Source organism: Sinocyclocheilus grahami, unplaced genomic scaffold (assembly GCF_001515645.1).
Source record: "Sinocyclocheilus grahami isolate Dianchi unplaced genomic scaffold, SAMN03320097.WGS_v1.1 scaffold728.1, whole genome shotgun sequence".
Lineage (NCBI taxonomy): Eukaryota > Metazoa > Chordata > Actinopteri > Cypriniformes > Cyprinidae > Sinocyclocheilus > Sinocyclocheilus grahami.
The window spans coordinates 376073-400415 of record NW_015505907.1 but is presented as its reverse complement, the minus strand read 5'-3'; the positions used below and the strand labels follow the sequence as shown (position 1 = coordinate 400415).

Genomic DNA, 24343 nt, shown 5'->3' with positions numbered 1-24343 from the left:
ATCCATTTTAGTACTGTCAACTGTAAGTGCAAATTATAATTACACTAAATGACTTTAAATTACATTAAATGCCTTTGTTTTTATGATCTGAAACTGAGCTGAAACTAACCTGAGACTTTCGAATCAGTTCTTTGCATCAAACTGTCCAAAAGAACCGATTCGCGAAAGCGAGTGGAACCTCTCGTCCCTATTTTGAATGACATCGACTCTGTCCTGTGATAAAACATATGCTACGACTGTTGCCCCGCCTTTCTACCTATTTTATTGGTGGTTGAATATGAAAGGCATACGCATTACTGTTTTTGATTGGCTGTTAAAGAATTGGAACAGATTTTGAGGGAGTGTCTCTTTCAGGAAGTAGCACTAGCAGCTGTTGCAGTGAAACGATCCGGAACTGTGTAGAAGAGTTGAAACTGTGATTATGATGAGGCGAAATTCTGTTTCTGTATATAATGTTATGCTTCTAGAGTGTTGACATGCTTTTATTAGAACGCGTTGGTATTGTTATAACCAATTTGTTTGTGAAACAGCACTTAAATAAGGCTATTAGTAAGGGAAACCTGACAGAAACTTTACATTTTCGTCGTCAGTCATAGTCTCACTGTGTACATGACATTTTAACATCATGGCACCAAAGAAATACACTTTACCCCGTCCACTTCCAGAAGGACACATTTTAACAGATTCAGAAAAGAAGAGTTGGCGCATCGGTAAAATCATTGGAAAAGGTGGTTTTGGACTGATTTACTTGGGTAAAGACGTTATATTCTGCATAAATATGTATTGCCAAGCTCAATTATAATTTCATTTTCTTATATGGCATTAGACATGGTGGCAGAGTAACTTAGGGCAGCAGAATTGAAAGACCTGGACGTTTATATAGCAAGTGAACCTTGAATTTGAAAATTATTTTCAAACTATTTTTTTTTTGTTCACTATTTTGTTCAACATATTTACACTTAACGTGTACATGTTTAAAAAATAGACACGCCTTGATTCACATAAGATAATGGCTCCAGACGTATTAGGATTGGATAGTTCTCCAAGTTTAACAATTTTCACATTTTTTTTATTTATTTGTTCACATTTTACAGCCTCTCGGGATGTGAATGTCCCTGTTCGAGATGACGCTGATTTTGTGATCAAAGTGGTAAGAAATATTTTGAAACAGTTTGAACAAATATAATTAATAATCATATAAATGTATACAGTGCTTCTAATATTTACTCTCTATACTGTACATTTTCAGGAATATTATGAAAATGGACCTTTATTCTCAGAATTGAAATTTTACCAACGAGCAGCAAAGCCAGACACTAGTAAGATACTTTGTTCCCTTTTAAACTTCTGTTCAAATTTTGTAATGCAATTCTGTTGTTATGCAAGACATAATAATAATGATAAAATATAAACCCTGATTGTATTATTGCCAAAGGAGGTAGAAACAGATGCAGTCTTTAGAGTAGTGTTGCATGGAATTGCTGAAGACTCCTCATCTTCATCTGAGAGTTCTCAAACATGGAGTGCATGTCACTGATGAAGTGGCTATAGATGTAAATTAGCCTGGCTAGGCGAATTAATAAACCAAAGCAAACATGCACCTCTGTGGTCGTTATTGCAATCCCAGCTTGTTTGAGCTCTAATTCAGAGAGAGTGACCAAATTGCTGATAATGATGCTGGTTTCTCAAAAGGGCCCCTGACCACCTGTCAATCTGGTGCACAGCCAGTCAAGAGAGATTCCTCTTCCAGCTAGGCTGGAGGAAGTGCTTCTTTATGAGTGTGTGTGTGATGTGTGTATATATATATATATATATATATATATATATATATATATATATATATATATATATATCACATTATGTGTTTATAAAGCATGTGCAAATATATAAAATGGCTAAAACATTTTTAACTCTGAAATCACAGTGAACAAATGGAAGAAGTCCAAACAGCTGGAGTTTTTGGGGATTCCAACTTACTGGGGGTCTGGACTGACTGAAAGTAACGGAACGAGGTATTGTACTTGAGTTTGACTAATCATCTTACATGAGTACTTTGTCTCATGCAATTAATTTCTCATTATGTCTGGATCTCAATGGACAAAAAAATATTAATAACAAATGAATGATAAGTCTGGGTTTAGTGCAAAAGCAGTTTTAAAACAGTAAATTAAAAGTGTGTCTGGGACAGACTTTGCTTTGTATTTTTATTATTCTCATGTGTAAATAATATAAAACATTCCTGCCCACTGTTAAATGGCTCACAAAAATCTTTACCCATTACCGACACATTTAAAGTCACATACAGCAGTATATAATGTCATACAGCCTAGCCTTGAATTTGACATTAAAAAAAATGTTTTTTTGTTTTCTATAACCATGTTTTTTAGTACATTAATAATTGTGTGTTTAAGTACATTTTCATTGTGGTTGTGTAGGTACAGGTTTATGGTGATGGACCGTCTGGGTACAGACCTGCAGAAGGTGTTTTTGGAGAATGGTGGACATTTGAAGAAGCCCACTGTGCTACAGTTGGGTGTTCTCATGGTGAGACACCACTGAATGTACAACATTTAATTTGAGTTCAGAGCTGCTTGCCAGTGTTATCATCTATATACTCTTATTTGTATTTTTAATGTTTGTATTTAGCTATAATTTCAGTTTAGTAACTAGTAGTTCCGCTTAAACATATTATTTTAGATAGCTGTCAAGTCGACATTGCTAATTTTCGTTCTAGTTTTGTTAAGTTTTACATCTGTTTTAATTTATTTCAGCTTAATTTCAATTATGGAAACTATTTTTAGTTTTAGTCGTAGTTAACAATAACAACACTGCTGCTTGCTTCATTACAATTTATTAACACACTATAATCTGTAGGGTTTGATTAAATGTGATGTGTGAAGTGTGACAAGGCAAAAAGTATTTACAGTATTACTTAATATGTTGGATTTTGAGTAAACTTTAGGTGCATTTGCTGGGAGTCCAGCTCATCTGCAAGTAGTCATAGGTCATTATGAGGTTTCTAAATTATTCATGTTAACCTTCCCCTCTGTCACTTTGCCCTCAACAGCTGGATGTGCTGGAATACATTCATGACAATGAGTACGTCCATGCTGACATTAAGGCTGCCAATCTATTATTGGGACACAGAGATCCAAGCAAGGTGAGTCTGCATACACATCAACACAATCATATCTTAAACGATTGGCTATCTTTTTGTGTATAAATGACCTATTCAAGTGCAGCACATACTCAAATGAAAGTGTTTTCTATTACTTTAATTGATCGTCTACTAAGACGGCGAGCCAGCACTGATGACATTTGAAACTTACTCTTGAGTATAATCAACATCTCAATCTGCTGTCACAACCTAAATACTGACCCCATTTAGTTGTGCTTTGCAGCACTAACATACCATGTACAGTAGGAGGGATTCAGTTCGAAAGAAAATGTCTTTGGGATGATTTATGCTGACTTTATCTCCTGCAGGTGTACTTGGCTGACTATGGTCTCTCATACAGATACTGTCCTAATGGTGAGCATAAAGAGTACAAAGAGAACCCCAAGAAAGGACACAATGGCACTATTGAGTATACAAGCATTGATGCTCACAAAGGAGTAGGTAATGTGAAATGTGTTGTTTATTTCATCTTTCGAAACCACTCTGAGGTATTACTTGCGGAAAGCTTGGCCATAAAACCATCATCTGCTCTGGATAAGGGATGAGACCGTACCCAAACGATATCTCCAACCTGGAATGGAGTCTGTTTTCGTCGCTGGTCATAGTACCGCTTCTGTTTAGCTTGGGCCCGTTCTACATTTTCTTTCACCAAGCTGATAAGTTCTTTTTGTCGATCAAGAATGGGATAAGCAGGACTGTTGGGGTCAGGTGGTTGTTGAAAAGCTCTCTCCATAGGTCCTTTGATCTTACGACCCAGAGCTATTTCAGCTGGTGTAAATTCTGTGCTCTCATGCCAAGCAGTGTTAATGGTGAACCTGAATTCAGGTATCCATTTGTCCCACTGCCGGTGTTGCTCTTCAAGTAGGACGCGATCATGGTTTTCAGGTTCCGATTAACCCATTCTGTCAGGTTTGTCTGAGGATGGTAGGCCGTAGTCAACTTTTGTACCACTCCCCACTGTTTGCATATCAAGTTGAGTAGATGAGAGGTAAACTGTGCCCCTCGATCTGAAATTAGATATGCCGGGGTTCCCCATCTGGTGAAGATCTCTTCTACAAGAATCTTGGCTATCTGAGGTGCTTTGGCTTTTCTCAAAGGAAACACTTCCACCCATTTGGAGCAGTAATCGACCGTAACCAGATGATGTTCGTTTTGTTTGGCACTTTCTTTTATAACCCCTTCTGCTGTGGGTAGGCTATACTGGGCTTTTTTGAAAGTCTAGCTTCATTCCCGTCTTTAACAGAAAATCCATTCCCAGTATGATTGGTACCGTCAAATCAGCATCCTGTAAAAGGAAAAGAGTCAGGTCTACTGATTGTCCCAACACCTCATACTTCCACTTTACCTTACCAATAGCCATCTGTCTTTGTCCATTGGCCAATAGAAAAGATTGTCCTTCGCTGGGTTGGCATTGCTCTTGGGGACACAACTGCTTCCAAAAGGATTCTTGGATCAGTGAGAAAGTGCTTCCAGTGTCAACCATGGCACTGACATACCTGTCCTGTAGAATTATGGGAAGGGTGATATTTTTATAGTCATGTTGCACCGCACTCTGAAAGGATTGTATGACTCGATTGCTGCCATGTGGTGGCTTGTGGTGAGGTTCTTGAACTGTGGAGGCTTTCTTCCTCTGCTCCTCCCCATTAGCTTGACTCCAATATATTTTGGATTCATCAAAATCCCTTTCTATCTGTGTTCCAATCCTGACTAGTTCTCCTACATCAGGGGTGGCAAACTCCGGGCCTGGAGAGCCACAGCCCTGCAGAGTTCAGCTCCAACCCTAATTAAAACTCACCTGCCTGTAGCTTTCTAGTAACCCTTCATGCCTTGATTAGCTTGTTCAGGTGTGTTTGATTAGGGTTGAAGCAAAACTCTGCAGGGCCACCCCTGTCCTACGTTCTTGATGGTTCCCCGTAGCAGACTAGCTAATCAGGAATTACAGTTTCTTAGGATTGCTTGAACCACTTCCTTTTCTGATATCTCCTTCCTCCACCTCAGACACAATGCACGGTAGTGGAATGCAAAGTCTCTGATGCTTTCTCTAGCCCCTTGTCTCCTCTCCAACAATTTCCTTGCTGCGACATCATCATAGTCCTCACTTAAAAATGAATGCAGAAAACTTTCTTTAAATTGCCTCCAATTTTGCACATTTCTCTGCTCTGCCATCCACCAATCCTTGGCAGTACCTTTGAGTACAGCAGAGAGTGAAGCAAGGATTTCTCCATCGCTAAGGGGACGTACAGCAAAATACTCTTCGCAGTGTTCAATAAAACCAACAGGATCATCCTCTTGTGTACTACTGAAGCTGGGAAAATCCAGTTTTACTGGTGGATTATACTGCACGATGGTTTGGTTACCCTGGTTGGTTAAGTGACTGGACTGCATGCTGTAGGTAACATTTCTTTGTTTAGACTGAGATAAAGAATGTATGGACTTAGGGTCTGGAGTGGATGCAGATGGCAACAGAGATTGAAATCTCTGATCTAATTGACGATCTCTTCTCTTCAGGCAGTCTACAACAGACTGACCTAACTCCTGGACAAGCAGTTCTAATTGTTTCTTTACTTTATCACACTCTCGTTGTACCCGATATGACATTCTCTCCTCTATCAGTTTACATCGGTTTTCAACCTCATCAAAGGGAACATTTTCACTCACCCTCTGGCTGAGGTCTGCTAGCTGATCTTCTAATGAAGTGAACCGTTCAGACAGGCGTTCTATCATAGATGTTACTGAAGTGGATGGGTCGTTATTGGATTCAGGATCCATCTCCGGTGGAGGTGGAGGCAGAGGATAAGAATCGTCTGGAATGTCATGTACCTTATCCATAATTCTCTCACTTTCCTCATCTGAATCAATATATAGGTCACTGAAGGTGTTGATGAGATCTTTCAGGGGTTCTCTCCTTGTGGTGAAAGACTCAGGTAAAAAGTCTTCACTGGGCACTTCCTCATCCCCATCCAGAGCAGTCTGACTGACCTTTCGGTACGACATGAATACAGGTTAAAGTGACAAATAACTGGTTTAATGGTCCCTGTTTGGGCGCCAATCTATAACCGTCCTCCTCTTTTTAAAAAGGCACAGCTAATGATAATTTTTAAGGGAGGGGCCCACCAACCATATTTAATATAAGCACATAAAATACTATTCAATCAAGAAGACTTGAAAATGGTATCAACAAACCAGTAAGCATAAAGGCGAACATCATAGAAAACCAAAGTGAATTTTGGAATGAAAAACCTTATATGAACATTGTCCATTTAGAATCCCAACTGTCCTTTGGAGAATGTCCGTTGAACTCAACATAGAGTACGATGATAATGATGTTGATGATGCCTTGTTCAATGAGCATAAACCAAGAATCTAAAGTGCTTCCAAAACAAAAAGGCTTTAGTAGTTGAGTAACGAATATTCCCAAAAGATCCACTATAGGTTTCTGTGTAGTAGAGTCACAGTGGAAATGCTCCTCACATCCCCATTGTACATATTAGTAGTAATTAACTACCAATACTAAAGAGTCCTTATGATTGAGCCTACAACACATATCTGGCCTCTACTGCATTGACTACTCGAGGACAAAAACCATGCTTCCCCTTCCCCAAACAGATCTCTCTCTTCCTCTCCCCCCTCACCGGGATTGAAGCTAGAGGAGAAGAGCAACTTAGAGTCCCTAAAGGACAGGAGTAGTACTACAACCTACTAAAACCATAGTAACAGAACTATGGACTGTTACAACTTAGAAACATATGTTATTATGCACAAATGTCCTGCGTTTCCCAGTTAAAGTCAACCTGAATGGCCATTTACAACCCATTTTACTTCCATAATTTTAGTATTTGCAACTGAAACAGGATATTCAATGAGAGGGAGAAAAATAAACATAGATTGGGACTTCTTTATCCATCTGGAATTGTAATAGGGAAAAGGAAAGTGGTTTTGTAAATTTGATTAAGAATTACATAGATAGCCCTTCTTTGGAATAGCAATGTATTAGCCACAATTAGACAAGGAACATGCATTAAGGAAGTAAATGGTGTCAGTTTTAATCTCATGTTCCTTTTAAAGGAAGAGGTTCACAAAAAAGTATGAATTCACTATTCATTTTACTCACCTTATAATGGGGTCCTGTTTATATTGCTGGGACTTGTCAGTATCATGTCCTCAACTCTGGGTTACGCTATTGGAAACACATTAACTTGTAAATTGTGTACAGTCCTTTTTATTGGATATTGATTGTTCTATCCATGCTTACTTGGGCAGACTTAATTCAAGAAATCCCTAATTAGTCAAAGTCATAACCTGCATCTTGTATGCATTTACTTTTAATTAAAGCTTTGATGTTTTGTTGAACTGGGACTCAAAGCCAATATCTCTGAATGCATTGGCCATAAGATATTACAGGAGTTCAATACTGAATACACAGTGGTAAAGCTTGCTAATAGCCATGTTTCTGTTGCTGTTAATTTTGAAAATGCATGAAAAAAGACAAGATGCCCAGTCAGCAGAAAAATATTTAAAGTTTAATATTTGACCCCCCCCCCCCCCTAAATGTATCAAGTTGTTGTAGCAAGAACTCCATGGTGCCAAGTGGTCTACAAAAATGTTTTTTGAAATATTTATAATATTTTAAAACATATTAAAATATATTTTTAACATATTAAAATATTTATTTGGTCAAATTAATTTATATGTTAAATATGTTTAACACAATACTATTTTAAACACATTTATTGAATTTGATATTACAGTTTCAGTAATTTTCTTTAGTATATCTGACGCACTCCTCTTTTCACAAGCTTGCAGAGAAAGGCTTACAAAAAAGAAAAAAATTACTGGGTTAATCTTTTTAACATTTCCTGGGTTGGCAGATTCACTGTGTGGGGAATATAGCACTTTAAACAGAAAAAAAGTCTTAATTTCATGATATGTCACCTTTAAGGAGATTATCTTGTTTGTGGGTCCATGGAATCAACAAGTTATAAAATCACTGGCATGACAATAATGTTAGTTCCATATTTTCTTAACAGTAAGGTGTTATTACAAAGTTGGTTTTATATGTGGAGGATGAATATGTGGGAATGCCTTTGTGTATTATTTGGGGAAAAAAAGTCCATGACTCGTAGCTCATAGCGCGGACTCAGTACAACACATTGTTTGATACATCAGAAAGTAAATCATGCTTGGGTTCAGATCAAGGTCTGGCTGCTTTCAGACAAGTGTTCTTACCTGATACAATTTGTTAACATTTCATGATTCTACATATGGTCCTCATTCTGTCTTACTGCTCTGTAAATGTATGGCCAGGTTGTACTGTGTAAATCACACTGCACATGGCAAGTGATATAACACTTGAGAGTTTATAAAAACACCTACCCACTGATGCACCGACTCAAGAGTTCAGTGTCCTAAACCAATCCCAAAGCTAAATTCAAAGCAGCGAGGCTGTAAATTTGACAAACCTCGTTTGTGCCACTATCAAACAATCTGTGGCCGAGTCGACGTCACTGCACTAGCCGTCTTGACGTAAGCTGTCGGCGGCTGTTGTGTAGGTCATTAGCATCGTCTGCCCTGAAGATGAATGCAGATTGCAGAGTGTTTCTTTTCTTTTGGCCCCTGGCACCCTGTGTAGATGTTGATTTGTTACCATGGTGAGGAGTGCAGAGACGGGCACTTCGTGTCCCGCTGAACCCCGTGCTAAAGGCCTAATTATCACCTGTAGGGTTGAAGTGAGCCAGCTGAAATTCAGAAGGAGAGGTTCAAGAGTTTGACATGGCGCTTTGGATAATCACAATAACAATAGGCCGTAATTATGAACAACAGCTTCTATCTGATGGAAGGTGTTGTGCTCAGCCTGGAATACATTAATCTTGTGGATCGGCCTTTTTATAAGTGAATCGGTGTCAGGACTAGGCCAGGCAGCCCACCCCTTCGGTTCCCTATTACAGAGGCGGACAAAATGTTTACAGAGCATGTCTTATCTTGTGCACTTTGGTCTTTAGTCATAGTGCCCTTTTTACATGCCACTTAAGAGGCTTTTTTTTTTCCAAGGTCACCTGTGAAGGATGTTAAAATCTTTCCTATTAAATTGTGTGTTTGCTAAATTAGTTTGGTCATGGTTGAAGAAAAATAAAGAACCTATATACGTGGTCTAATGGTGTTGCTGGCTAGCGGGCAAGGAGGCTGACTCCGTAATGGGCATGGCAGGATCAATGATGGTCATGGATTTAGGCAGAGATTTTCCCTTTTGATGAATGCAGTCAATAGGTAATTTCTCAGGAGATGGACTGCAGTTACAGTATTGAGTTAATACACTCTCTAGGCACGAACAAATGATGTGCCTTAATTTACCCTTATTGATGAAGTTGGAGCTTTTCATGAAGAGACATGCTTAACGGGATGTTAACTCTCGTATATGAGCAGAACTGACTAAACCGTTCCATTCAGATTTAAATTTAGGTGAACGTAATTCATTGAGGGTCCTTGGCTTAAAGTCAACCTGTAATTGGTCAGTCTGACCCAAAATGTATTTTAGTTTAATAGCTGGGATCCAAAATGAATATTTCATATCTAAATGTTGCTGCTGTCTGTCTGGTTGGTGTAAGACTAATCAGTCAGATTAAGTGAGGCCATTTCACACTCGGTGCGCATAAGCAAATGCTTTTGCTGTAACATTAGAGTGGTGTTGTTAAAATGAACTGGGATAGATTCCCATTGAGCTTATGCAAGTGTGAAACCAGCTCTATTGGGCTTATTTGAAGACCAAAACCCTTATACTGATTCCAAAAATACTAATCTCTTCAGCTCCTGAGGTTAAGAACAGTTGCGTAGAATCTAGTGTGTGAGTTGTTAAGCATTGCAATAAAAATGAAATAAAAAATGTAGTGCAGGGTAAAAAAAAAATTTTGGGATTTTAAAATTATCTTATTGAGTTGTTCTCACAGGCTTCATTCGAAAACAAACATGACCAGTTTAGTCTGACTCGCAAGCAAATTACTTTTGTGAGCTGCTTCTGTTCAGTAAATAAAAAATATACAGCATGAATCATGTAGCCTGATTCCTAAATAAATTAGTCTTACGAGCTGGTTCTTTTCAGTGAATCAAAAACATACAGTGTGACGTGTAGCCCGAATCCTAACTGAGTGCTTATTGAAACATCAGGCTCTTATGAGTTGGTTTTCGTAATTAATCATTCAAGAAGGTGAGTTTGTGATTTGAATCCATCTGAACCTTGGTATAATTTACAGAATTAGATATGTAAGAATATGTAAACAAAAAAAGAGTTGGAATCTCATTGAATCAAATTAAAATCTGAATCAAATCAAGAGTTTGTGAATCTGAAATGAACCGATTTAAGAAATCTGTATTGATATCTAGCCCAGGGTAGAGTTTTTTTTTCTTAGATATTAAATAAATGTGAGAACAATAAAAGATGAAGTGGCCTTGTAAAAAGTTTTTAGTATACAAAAGACATATACACTAGATGGCAGTTGTGTAATGTGCTACAGCAGAGGTGGAGTTGGAGGAGGTCTAGGGAGTACACGCTCTCAAGCTCTTCTCTTAAGGCCAGCGGAGACCCCACGGAATCCAGAAACATGTGGAAACTATTTGGGCCCAGACATTTATTTCTTTGTTTTACTGCTTGGCTCTCCATCGGAGAGAGTGTCGGGCCGGGCCACAGGCTGTCTGGATCATGTCAGAGGCCGTCAGGATCAGGTTCCTGGACGAGTCGCCAGACCAGACGAAGGAGGAGGGAGTGTGAGAGAGATGTGAGGAACGCTGGTGGGAGGAAACTGACCTACTCTTTCAACTCTCAGCCCCTCTTAGAAAAGCCCCGTTAGCCTGTGAGGCAGGCCAGGGCACCAGCTGAGAAAACAAAATACTCCTCCATATCAATCCCCCCTCCATTTCTCGCCTTTTTTATAAGGGCATATTTCAGCAGCCAATGGACGGGTCATTCAATCAAAGGGTTTTAACTTGCTTCTCAACCGACACTCAACTTCTTTTCCTTATCTTCACTTTCTCCAACAGCCCCATCCAGACGAGGAGACTTGGAGGTGTTGGGCTACTGCTTGCTTCACTGGCAGTGTGGAACTCTGCCCTGGCTCTCATCTCTGAAGAACCCAGCTGAGGTCCAGGAGGCCAAGGCCAAGTACGTTCCCCTTTTCACCACAGGTCTAGGCCTTGTGCTCTGTTGTGTACAGTGGCTGCCGATCAGAGGCTTTCTGTGCTTATTCAGCCTGAATTATTCACTCAACTGCTTCGTTAAAGCCTTAAAACTCCACCAAAGGTGTAAGGCCACACGGTTTCTTTCTTGCCTGGAAATTTAAGCTGTGGATTATAAGAATCTAAAATATCTTGTGTATTTCAATGGGTTGCGAGCAAAGATGTGTATTCAGATGCATTTTGCAACAGGACCTCTGGTTAACCTTTCCCTTTATCATCTCTTGACCACAGGCTGATGTCTAACCTGCCAGATTCTGTCCTGATCATGTCCACCTCTGGCTCCAGCACGGGTAGGTGCACGTGAGCGTGCAGACCATTTGCATTGATCAACAAGGTATGGGGCAGGGACTTAGCTTCCTCGCCATCCCCACAAGCACAATCTCCTTGCCTCTCCTTCATCAACGGACTCTAGCGTCCCTGCAGTATCTTTCCCCCCTCCACAGGGAGCGAGGGCACGTGCGTCTTCTGAAAGGGGGCTTTGTGATCTATGATTATGATGAGGCCTTATTCCCCCAACCTTGAGAGGCTGGCTGCAGCTGGACCAGAAAGATAAGACCTCTAACATGCATCAAGGCTGTGCATGTGGTATACATTCAGCTGGGCTGCCACAAAGAGAATACGCACCGGCGTAGCACTGCATCTAGCATATTTATTACAGTGAAGAATGGAAGGTGCCCATATTAGACACACATTTGTGTTCTCATATGAACAGAGAGGCCCTTCTACATTGTGCTCCTGCCACCGTCCATTTGTTAGGAAGATGTGGTTTTTGTTCCCTTTGGAATGAAAATGAAGTCTGCAGATGCAGGTTGTCACTTGGCTGGACTTTTGCGTGTGCTTTCAGTAAGCATCTAGGTCAGCTGCAGGATGCATCAACATAAAACATGCAGTCCAGCTCAGTTGGGGTTTATCTGTGAATTATGCAAATACACAACCATGGTCCACCTCCACAGTAGTCCTCACTTCTGAAGTTGCCAAAAAAGATACATTTAGGATGCTTCACATGATGAGGTGTTTCGACAATGCGTCCCGCTCAACATCTAATTTTTAAGATTGTTTATTAAATTGTATTGTTTATTAAAGTTATAGTCCTCCCAAGAAAGAAGACCGTCATCCCTCATGTCAAGCCCTAAAAAGCACATAAGAGTAGTGTGAAATTAATCCATACAACCTGAATGGCATAGTCCAATTCTGTTCTGTATGCATGCATGCACAGCCTACATCAAATATGGTGACATTTGGTCATGTAACATGTAAGAACCAATGAGTTTTGACGTTATTTGACATTTGTGTTGCTGTATTCGATGCAGTCTCTACATTTTGATTGAATTAATTTGATAACTGGAGGTGTTTAAATGAATTTCATGCTACTCGAAAGTTTTGGATCCCAACTTTCATTGTTAGAACAAAAACTGAAATGTTCTTTAAAATATCTCTCAGTGTTCCACAGAAGAAAGAAAGTCTGGAATGATATGAGGGTAAATGGTGACAGAATGTTCTTTTTTTGGGTGAACTATCCCTTCTATCTTCACTATCCCAGGTTTTGCGTATACAGATGTCCTTATTTCTGACCCCTTGCAGAGATTACCAGGTACCTGTCCATTGTGAAAAATCTTGGCTACAATGAAAAGCCAGACTACCAGGCCCTCAGGAAGATTCTGTCAGTGGCCGGGCCGCAAGGCCCATTGGACTTCTCTAGGCCGAGACCGTCGGAGACAGCCAGGCCAGCCACACAAAGGGTGAGTGTGAGATGCTTTGGCACAGCAGCCCAGTAGTCTTAATAGAGACCATATGAGCCGGGGCTGGAACATTCAGAGCAACCTGTGGGCTGCGGCAGATTTATCTGTCTGGGAGAGAGAGAAGGAGATTCTCAGGTTTGGGAACCCTCCTCTGACCCTTTCCCTGATACACTGACTCCCACTTCTGCTCAGAGGCTTCTAACTGGCCTATTGGCGGCGTTGGAGTTGGGCTGAAGTAGTGCAGACCAGAAAAAAGTAGATATACACAGTGGTGACAGACTCAGAGTTACTGAAGGCCCTCAGCCTGGGGTCACAGCTCAATGCAGTGTGAAAACCGTACAAGAGAGCTATTTAATTAAAGCGCTTTTATTTATTGCAATCACATGCAGGCTTGTATTTCAGTGTCTATATGTGCATTCAGAATTGAGCGGCATAAAATACACCACACTGAATTCCTGCACTCTATTACAAGAGACAAGAATGGCACTTTTCCTCTATAAGGGGAATGAGCTGGTGAATCTTGACCGTAGTGTTGTAGGTTAACCTTTGCTGACCTTGCCAAAAGGCTTATTGGCTCTCAAGAGGTCTGGAGTGGAGAGACCTTAATTCCTCTGGAATCACTTCACAGTTGATCACTGCCAACTTGAACCGCTGAACTTTTGCAAACAACCGAGCAACCCAATTTGAGGCTGTTGAATACACACATTTTGCTGAGGCCAAAAGAGCGCCAGTTAGAATTGCCTCTAATTTTTATGTGGAGCTGTCCAGCGGTTTGATCTGTGGTTCAATAGAGAAGACTCAGTGTTGAGGATTTGGAGAAGGGTTGGTAAATACCCTCAGTGTTTAAGGTGTCATTTACTCTACTTGTAGCCTGATATTGAAACCACTCTAAGTAATACAGTGTACCACCTGAAAAACACATCTCAGTTCTACAGGTTTAGATTGACCTTTGGATTTTCAAGTGTTTTATAACTAAAGCATGAATCATACAAACGTTGATTTGAATAATATAAAAAATACCATGCTAAGAAATTTAAGTGAAATTTCACTTGCAAAAAATGGCAGAAGTCAATAGTATAGTGATGTATCTAGTCACTTTTAAACCAGGCAGCTTTATTTTTATCCCTTGCTCAACTTGAACCCAGTACAAAATCTGCCCTCACACATAATTCCTGATCACTTGGATTTCAATTGAATGACTGGATTTCACTCTAGAAAATTCGGCGAACAAAAGTAAATGTGACCAAACTCGCAATTCTGCTCAACCATGATTACCGCAAGTTCAGAGCTGAGAAGATTTGATTGTTCCTTCAGTGAGTACACTGATGTTCCTGGTTTGTGCCCAGGTAGTTGGGTGATGGTCGCAGTATCAATGTATTTTAATGGATAGTTCTTACAAAACAGTGTGCAGAAGTGTCTTTTTCCTCTGACCTTGACCACCCTACATTTTGCACAGATGGAAAGCATCAGTGTCAAGAGCAAGGGCATTAAGATTTGAATCCCCTTTTCTTTGTAGTTCTATTTTTCTCTGTGGTTCTGTTCATCTTCTTCTAGACGATGTAGCTTCAGTTCCTTTGAATAAAAGCTAAAACAACACCATCAATGTCCCCCTTGTGTCTCAGTTCTCCTGAAACCACGTCAGGCAGCGTGAGGCCAGCGGCTCCGTGTGTCACTCCAACACTTTTGGAGTTTATTTTGCCTACAGCTGACCTCGCTGGTGATCTGTGGCCAAATTTAGTTTGGACAGTTGCCACCTTAGGGAGAGCAGTAGATGTCATTAATCAGAGCAGGTCTTCTCCTCTCAGGATCCAGGTCAGGGAGGGAACATTGAGTGCTCTCTTTCTCTCTCTCTTGTGAATGTTCAGAGACAAAAGCAAGTAAATTTCTGTCATTCAATTTAACATAACCTCCCCACAGGCTGCAAGCCAGCCCAAGACTACTGAGAAAAAAACAGCAAGATCAAAGCCTGTTGATGAAGCCAAAGATGATGAGGAAGAGTTGGGCAGGTCAACACCAAACAAAGTTCGGAGCAAGACAAAACGAGAGACACACAAACCGGTACAATTCTAAAAAAAAAAAAACCTGAATAATTGTTTAATTTAGGAATCAACTTATTTTTGTCACAGTATAACTGGGTATTTACAGTACATAACAAATATATACACTACTGTTCATAGTGTTTGGGGTCTGCAAGATGTTATAATGTTTTTGAATCTCTTATGCTCAAATAGACTGCATTTATTTGATCAAAAATACAGCAAAACAGCAATACTGTAAATATTATAAAAAATATAGCTGTAAGTGGTAATTAAAGGGCCAAGCACAACATAGCACTAAAATAAAGAGATAAGGAGTTGTCTTTAATTACTACATTTGTTGATACAGCATTTCACTACAAAACTCAAAATGGCCGATGCCCAAAAAGGCAGACATAGGAAATTTAGGTATCGTTCAATTTGGTATGCAGCTCCGAATCCGACCAGATCAATCTTACGATTTTTGGTCAAACTGTTCTGAAATTATAAACAAAAATGTCAATTTTTTCAATTTCTTTTGACCAGTAGTTGGTTCTGTGCTGAAACTACTCCTGTGCCCTCAGGTCATGCTTGGTATAACACGTACCAAATTTGGTCAGAATCCGCATTGCAAAGATACAGCCTCTTGTCCATTTTTGCTCTAATTTAGTCAAATTCATTAACACGCTTTGTGTTGCCAGCATTGTCTGAAGATGATCTGAGCCAATTTGGGTGAAAATAATAAAAAGTTTAAAAAAAAAAGATTTTTTGCAAAATTCAAAATTGCGAAAAATCTTGACCCGTAGAAATTTGGTATGCATTCGACTCAGCATGAGCCAAGGAATCAGAAGAAAAATAATTTAACTTTTCGAAAGATAGCAGAAATACAAGTGCAAATTTGGCCTATTGGTGGTGCTAGAGTTTTTGAGATTGAGACTCCAAATTTGCTGTGGTTCATATTGAGACTGTCCTCTATGTGTGCGCCAAATTTCATAACTTTCCCGCAAGCGGTTCTATGGGCTGCCTGCCATAGACTTCCAGAGTGGAAAAAGAAGCTGAAGAATAATAAGAAAACTGATGGATACAATAAAGGCCCCTAATAAGGATTTAAAAAACAAAAATGTAATTTATTCCTGAGTTTTCAGCAGCCATTACTCCAGTCTTCAGTGTTCCTTAATGCTTTAGAAATGCTGATATGGTGCTAAAGAAACATATCTTATTATTATCAATTAAGATTTGGGGTACTTGTTATAGATTTTTTCAGTATTTTTGATAAATAGAAAGTTGCTTTTGCATACATAAATATATAGTGTTATCATACAGTGGTTTAATAACTCTCATTGATATTATTCATTGGTGCCATCTTCACAGAGACCAAACAAAGCAGACATGGCTGCTAAAGGAAGCATCAGACAAAGGCCTATGCCTTATCAAAGTGATGAGGACATCAGTGATGAAGATGAGCCCCTCCCTCCGCGAGTTCATCCTAGAACAAGAGCAGGAGCCAGACAGAGACAGGAATTTGAACATGTAAAACCAGCAGCAGAGCACAGACCAAATGCCAAATAGAGCACAGTCAATCATTCACTTATTCAAATCGATTGATGTTTTAAAAGCATCAAGAGTCACAGGAAATGCAAATATGGTTTGCAGTGTTTATTGTTTGATACAAAAGCCTATATTAACAAATTCAACATACTGGCCTTCTCATTTCTATTTCTTATAATTTGAAAACATAAAATTTGCTCCAACAACACAGGAAAAGAGGAACACAGATGTTTATGAGGGCAAGACCTGGATGACCATGAGGGGAAGACAAAACCATCACTACGAGAACCGGCAAAGACTAAAAGATGACCATACAGTACTCAGCAGTGAAGTCGACTACTGGGGGAACTACAGCAGGAAACACAGCTGGAATCAGAACCAGTGGGAAGAAACTGATTATGAAGGAAACCAATGGGGAATTGATGTTTGTGGACTGGAAGATGAATGGACTCGGTACCATTACAGAGAAGGAGATGGTTTTGGGAAATCAGAAAATCAGGATAGATGGCCAATCAAAAGAATGTTGATCTTCATTGTTGTCATGATACTGACTGTTGTTGGTTGGTGGTATTACCCTCACTGGAGCCGTAACACCACATGACTGTTGTTAAGCATTTCCTGTGACCATTTTCACAGTGATGGGCTGGGGGGGGGGAAATACAAATTAGCATGAAATTGCACTAGACACACATGAGCTATACGTTTTAACAAATGTATTTGTGGATTTAAATAAAGTGATTTTTTTATGGTGCGTTTGCTGCGTTTTTGTGATCAAGTTGAATATTACCTTGCTGCAGTAAGGACATTCTCCAAACACAATATTGAAGCTTTGGCGACTGGTGGGCAGAACTCTCAACCACTGTGAAGACAACTCAATAAATAAACACTACCACATTAAACACTTTAGAAAATTGCATATTGGTCTTGGCATGGTAACCTATGATTGTTCTGATGTTTAAAAGACTGTTAAATTTCTGTCTGCTGATTTACTGCATCTTCGAACTCTTACCTCATAAAGACACACTTGGATGAAAAGGCTGGCCACAGCGAGGGTCATTGCAGACCTGATCTGGAATGGCTGACTCAAGTCGATAAGAGTAGCAGATGCCACATTCAACACTGAAACTCTTTTGAGTACACATCAACAAAATGAGATAAGCTTTCAAGTGTACAAGCTGTCAGTAAAGGAACAAATTATCTTAGTGTAACCAGCAATGACATTTCTGTTATCATTTACTCACCTTTGTGCTGTTTCAAACCTGTAGGATTTTCTATTTGTCCTTGGAGCACAAAAGGAGAAATATTGACAAATCTACCAAATATTCTTATACTGTATGCCATTATAATGAATGGGGATAGAAACTTTTAATGTGTATAAAAGCAGCATCAAAAAAGTGGTCCACTCATACAATATATTGCAAGTCTTCTGAAGCTTGATAGCTTTGTGTGAGAAACCTTTCCAGTAAGCCGTGTTGATGTTAACTAAAACAAAATAAATATTAAAATTGTTTTCTGTAATTTAAATAAAACTGAAATAAAATGCAAATATAAGGTGAAAACTGAAAAGCTTGCCTTGGCAACTGAGTCAGTGAGTTGAACTCGTGAATTTGTGAATGAATCATTTAGACTGGTTTTGTGTACTGGATGAACTGATTCAATGAAAATATTCAGCAACTCAAAAAAGCTAACAAATCATTGCTACTTTTCTCATGAATGCACTGATTTTCAGTAAACAATGATTTTGATTTGTACTTCACACTAAGCTTTAAAATACTTCATAGGATGTACAGTAAGTATGGACCACTTTTTTATTATTTGTTTTAATTTAAATTTAAATTTATTTTAAATCCAGTCTCTATACAGTTAAATACAGGTTTGTAATCACTGCGAGTTAATGGTGAGTTCATGATAACAGAATATATATATATATATAAATATAAGTATAAAAATAAATGAATCTCTTTCATATATTGTATCCCTGAGTCTGATCTGAAATTCTGCATTTGAAATTCACTCTCCCTGCTGGTGCACAGCAGCTCATATTTGTTCCCACAGGGTGAGGAGACTCAGGTGGACTCATCAACCCTATATATGCTTGACCCCCTCTTCACACAATCCTCATGCTTAGCAAGACGCCTCAGCCGGGCTGGAGAATCTACCCCCCCCCCCCCCCCTTCCCTACGCTTCTGCCCTCTTTCCCCCCCACGTCCATCTTTCCGCGGGATGTGTTTTATCCCCACCGGAGATCAAAAATAATTCAGCAGAGGCAGGGATGCTTAGACCAGAGGGGGGGGGGGAACCCCCCCCCCCCCCCCCCCCCCCGCATTCCCTAAGCTTCTGCTCTCTTCTCCTCCACTGTCCATGTTTGCATATTGCTGTTCAGATAATTAGAGGCTTTTTTTCCTGAGCAATCCATTAAAATGATGGAAGATAAAAATTTCAACATCTGGTCAAGTAAACTTTTCTCGCATCAGAATATTAATGATGGTCAAGCATTAATCTGCGGTACAGACTGTGAATAAACACTGCGCCCTTTCAACCTGCGAGCTGCAAGAGAGAAAGCATAAAAGATGCACACAAGGAAAAAAGATAAATGGCGGAGCTATGATTAAACAGCTCTTGATAGTGCTGAAGATTCTGCCACCTTTGTTATTGTAATGATCTTATCTGTAAACAACCCAATTAAAGGAAATCCGTACCCACCTCTCCCGATGATAAACACATGGGGGGGGGGGGGGACACTGCAAGCTTCAAATGTGATGGTGCTGAGGAACTAATTGTAAGTGGCAGTGTATGAGACGAAAATATGCAACGTACAGATTTTTCGTGGGTGGTAGGCGATAGAAATTCTATCTCCAACACATCCTTCATATTCTGTAGGACACTGCAGTCAGGGTTCCTATGAGGAGAGAAGGAAATCAGACCTTCATACACTAATTAAACGCATACAGTCAAGTCATGATGGTATAATGAATACAGCTCAGTGATTACTGCCCAAAAAATCCAGGATATCACTGTGAGAATCAACACTCTTGGCCAAGACATTCTCACCATGTGGTTTCTGATTCATTTTACACTGTAATACAGATATACACTGAACAATATGTGTGGCATGCATATGAAATGGCAAATTTGTATTGAAATATGCAATATCCACTTTGATTCCTCCTTCAAAAAAATGTAATCGGAATCAAACAGAAATTTATAATTATTTCCTTACCATAAATGCATATTAGCATTCAACTTATTCCTTAAAAGAGTAACAACTGAAAAACACAAGCAACAGTTAAAATTATTAACAGAATTGCAGTAACAAATGTCAAAAGTACAGATGCTTCAGTATTAACTTGATACTAGTATTAACAATACTAATAAAAATGTTTAATGATTTTGGTAAGATTTTTTAATGTTTTTGAAAGAAGTCTCTTAACGCTCACAAAGACTGCTTTTACTTGATCAGAAATACAGCAAACATGGTAATACTCTCAAATAATATTACAATTGAAAATGACTTTATTTTTTTATATATATATATATTTTAAAATGTAATTTATTCCTGTGATGGCAAAGCTGAATTTTCAGCAGTCTTCAATACCACATAATCCTTCAGAAATTATTCTAATATGCTGATTTGCTACTCAAGAAACATTTCTTATTATCACTGATGTTGAAAACAGTCCGTGATACATGTTTTTTTTAAAGGATTATTTGAATAGAAAGTTCAGAAGAACAGCATTTATTTGAAATGGAAATCTTTTGTAACTCTATAAATGTCTTTACTGTCACTTTTGACCAATTTAATGTGTTCTTGCTGAATAAAAGTATTAATTTCTTTTAAAAAAACACGGTAGTGTATATTGTTTAAAATATATCCATATGAATCCATATTCATTTAAATATTTACAAATTATTTTTTAATAATTAAACTATATTCATGTCATCTAATTTTTTATTGGTATTTTATTTATCGGTAACATTGGTATGATGACCCTAGTTAACAGAGCGCACTGTTATCTGTTCTGTCACATCTTCAATTATTCATTATTAAAACATACCGACTTATTTATGTTTTTTGTAATAGCGATCCACACTGGACTTCATAATGTTTGCAAAGCACTGGGGGACAAAAACGCCATCAACATAAATCATATCAATCAATCTGCATGGCAAAAACAAGCCTGAGGGAGTGTTGTATATGAAGGCAAGAACGGCGCTCACCCCTCTAATGTAGCCGAGCAGTTTCAATTAACTCTACCTCATCTCTCATTCAGCGTTCCTCACCTGATCGCAGAGCACTGACAGACAATGCACAGCCGCGTCATTTCTTACCTCTAATCTCTATTCTCTCGAAGAAATGCCACAGTAGAGCGGCCGAAAGCACAGGGCATTTCCCACTGTGACAAACAGTCTGACAGAAAGGGAAATATTCAAATAATTCAAATAAAACGCGCTCATCATGGCTGTTCCACCCGAGAGATCAATCTGGGAGGAACGTGATAGCCGCACTCTCTGTTTGTCATTTGTAAATGCAAAAAGCAATATTTCTGTCTGACCCCGCGCTCGGAGGGTCTGCGACTGCCACCATCTTGACTATTGAAGTGTGGATTTAATATCAATGAATAACATTGCTAGGCAACCGACAATGTGTTCTGTGTGCCATTGTCAGCCAAGCATGACCTTGGATTTAAAGAAACAATCACGGCGGCTTAAATAGTGCAAACTGACCTCCATTCTGGCACCATCTCACTCCAAATCTAAAAGCTCATTGCGCCGCAAACATATTGCGGGCTGTCAGCTGGGCCGCTCCTGTCTAAATGCAGTAAAGCATTTACAGCATGTGCACTTATGTACGGAGGTAATTGAAAAACAAGAGGCATGAGTTTCTCACATCCGAGCTGCCTCTCACATGCAAGAAAGCGTAATAAAAGCGGTGTGGAGATAAACAGAGAGATTTGCAGATATGAAAAATGCCTACCATGCTCAGCCCCGAGCAAACAGCACTCCGGCACCATTTTGGGGTGTCTGGGGTCAATTTGTACCTTTATTGAGACATTGTTTCCTGGGGAAGAACAGCGATATGGCAGCTTAATATCTCGGGAAATGATTGTGGATGGCTATAGCTGGATGGATGGTGTGTGATTTGCAAATAATGAGATTCAAATGTAGTAATATGAATGTAATGTTACCGATGGCGATCCTTCTCATGGAGTCTGCTTTCGTGGGTTTTTCTGGTTCCAATACCCACGTCTGCTCATCGATCTCATGCAGCACCGACCAGAACTCAGACAGAGCCTCCACATTTAACAGGAACTGACTGTGGACATTGGCTAAGGTGCTCTGGGTGTAAAACAAAGGGCAATAAATTAGTCTCAAATGTATTTTTCCTGCTTGAGAGCTGGTATTTGACTTATGTTTGTCACTAAGAGGCAGTTTACCCAAAAATGTCATTTCATTTTAGTGCTGTCAAACGATGAATTGTGATTAATTGCATCCAAAATTAACGTTTTTGTTTACATAGTATACAGTATGTGTGTGTACTATGTATATTTATTATGTATATATAAATACACACACATGCATGTATATATAAGAAAGATATGTTATGTTTATATATTAAATATATTTATATATAATATAAATACATGTCAATACATGCAAATATTTTCCAAATTTATACTGTATGTGTGTGTATTTATATATAAATAATAAATATACACATTATGTAAAAAAATAAATTATTTTGACAAAAATTTTATTTTTAAATTCATTATTTACTCACCCTCATTTCATTCCAAACAAACCTAACTTTCTTTTTTCTGTGGACCACATTGTGAATTTTTTTTTTAACGGTTAAGGTGCTGTCACAATAAAATTTTTATGAAAATTTGTGAAAAGGTCCGTTGTCAATAGTGTATGAAGTTGTATGAATTACATCTCACACAGAAGTCACTTTCAAATCAAGCAGCCGTTGGTCAATGCGCAAATTCGAGTGAACAACTGAGCCTATTGCATAATGGTGTCCAAATACTATTGGTTAAACTGGCAGTGGGTGGGATCACATGGACCGAAACAAAAACTGGAATGCAAATTTTATGACAGATGAATTGTTTACAATAAGATCAATAACATCCTTGTAGAAAATAGATAGGCTGATTGCATTTCATTCCAATCTGCAGAAGGAGTGGAATGACTGTACTAATTAAGATGTGAATACATGATTTCTGCCACAGTATTTGCAACACTTTATGCCACTAAACCATAATCATGCAACTGATCAATTAATTACCATGTTATATTTTTATATACATGATATTTTTGGCATCGTATTTAAAATCCAACTGGCTCAAACATTTCAGTTTGAATAGGCCTGAAGCCTCTCAGTCCGCGGTTGTACTCTTAAACGTTTTTCCGACTCTCAGAAGTGACTAGACGCTAGAAATAGTATCCTTTTAAATTTTTGTGCAACTCTTGATCTGCAGGAACAAGATCAAGATCAACTTTTTTCCAGTCTGACATTGGCTAGGCTGTCTTTAATAACTCCTGAACACTTCTGCATATGGAAGATGTTGATACTGTCCACATGTCTGGTTTCATATCACTGCTTTATACAAACTCTTCAACCCTCTGCCATCAACACTCGGGGAGGAAAATGAAAAAAAGAACGATCCCACTGAAGTCTTGCCAAGTCTTCATCAACTACCTGTCAACAAACCACTGATTAAAGCACCAACCAAGAACAAATCAAATATAAAATGTGACTGAACAGGAAAAGACCAAAACTCATACATCAGCAAACAAGAGAAATTCAGCAATAGCGTTTGATCACTGAGAACCACAGACGACCCATCTACAGTTCAGCATAACGGCTTCCTCTAATTCTAACATACACAAACACAGTAGGCCTCTGTTCCCGTTTGGAGCTGTCCAGTGGTGAGGCAGAGCTAATGGTTTGAGTATGGCCGCTCATAAATCACAGCTGATGATTGACAGCTGATGGGCTCTGGCCCTGTTTCACTCCATGCTGTCAGAGTGAGGGAGCACAGGTCGCCCACACCGCTGGGACCTCAGACCCACGCTCCTCGCTTTCCACCCGGCTGCCATTTCAAGGTCTTTAATCTCAGCCCAAAATCAGAATGCTTTAGTCTGGACACCAGATCCACTCTGCTCAAAGCCACGACCACTGCTTTATTTTTAGTGCTGATAAATACGATTACGCTTATTTAGCATCGAAAAAGGCAGCAGCTGCAATTAACTTTTTGTGTTATCATACTTTTGAATATCTAAAATGATGCCACCCTAACTGCACATATATTATAAGCACTGTAAGTCCATAAACTGTATACTGCTGAAGGTAAACTTTCAAAAATAAAATATGATATTTCAATTGAGATGTTTTATTTATTTGTCTATGAAAAAGTTTTTTTTCTACAAATGTATTTTTAGGGCTGTCCATTTATGTAAAAAACAACAAAAAAACATTTATAGAATTGGAAGTTAGTCATATTTCATTCAGCTTTTTAAAGACTGGACGGAAATGAGAATTATGAGTTAATATTATTTAATTCTATTGACAGTCATGGTAAGATGATATTTTATACACATTATATATATATATATATATATATATATATATATATATA

At 38.8% G+C, this 24343-nt stretch overlaps 1 protein-coding gene and 1 pseudogene across 2 annotated transcripts; one reads left to right on the top strand and one right to left on the bottom strand.

Moving 5' to 3' along the window:
- The first annotated feature begins 349 nt into the window (after window positions 1–349).
- vrk2 (VRK serine/threonine kinase 2) lies at window positions 350–17351 on the top strand. Of its 2 annotated transcripts, XM_016244644.1 has the most exons (13): window positions 350–752; window positions 1095–1150; window positions 1250–1319; window positions 1925–2012; window positions 2436–2544; window positions 3068–3160; window positions 3487–3619; window positions 11207–11327; window positions 11633–11691; window positions 12983–13140; window positions 15058–15198; window positions 16527–16685; window positions 16915–17351. In XM_016244644.1, exons 1-13 carry the CDS (start codon window positions 626–628, stop codon window positions 17302–17304), a joined length of 1704 nt encoding a protein of 567 aa, XP_016100130.1. In that variant the 5' UTR covers window positions 350–625; the 3' UTR covers window positions 17305–17351. The 2 variants fall into 2 exon arrangements, with proteins under 2 accessions (XP_016100130.1, XP_016100132.1); XM_016244646.1 differs by lacking the exons at window positions 11207–11327; window positions 11633–11691.
- Window positions 17272–24343, bottom strand: part of LOC107560455 (E3 ubiquitin-protein ligase FANCL-like) — a 23931-nt pseudogene continuing 16859 nt past the window's right edge.

What these genes read in the sequence shown, in the direction of transcription:
- vrk2 (XM_016244644.1), top strand. Translation starts at nt 626, where the DNA reads ATGGCACCAAAGAAATACACTTTACCCCGTCCACTTCCAGAAGGACAC. An exon ending in CTGATTTTGTGATCAAAGTG is followed by an intron (nt 1,151 to 1,249) that starts GTAAGAAATATT and finishes GTACATTTTCAG; the next exon opens with GAATATTATGAAAATGGACC. An exon ending in AGAGACAGGAATTTGAACAT is followed by an intron (nt 16,686 to 16,914) that starts GTAAAACCAGCA and finishes CCAACAACACAG; the next exon opens with GAAAAGAGGAACACAGATGT.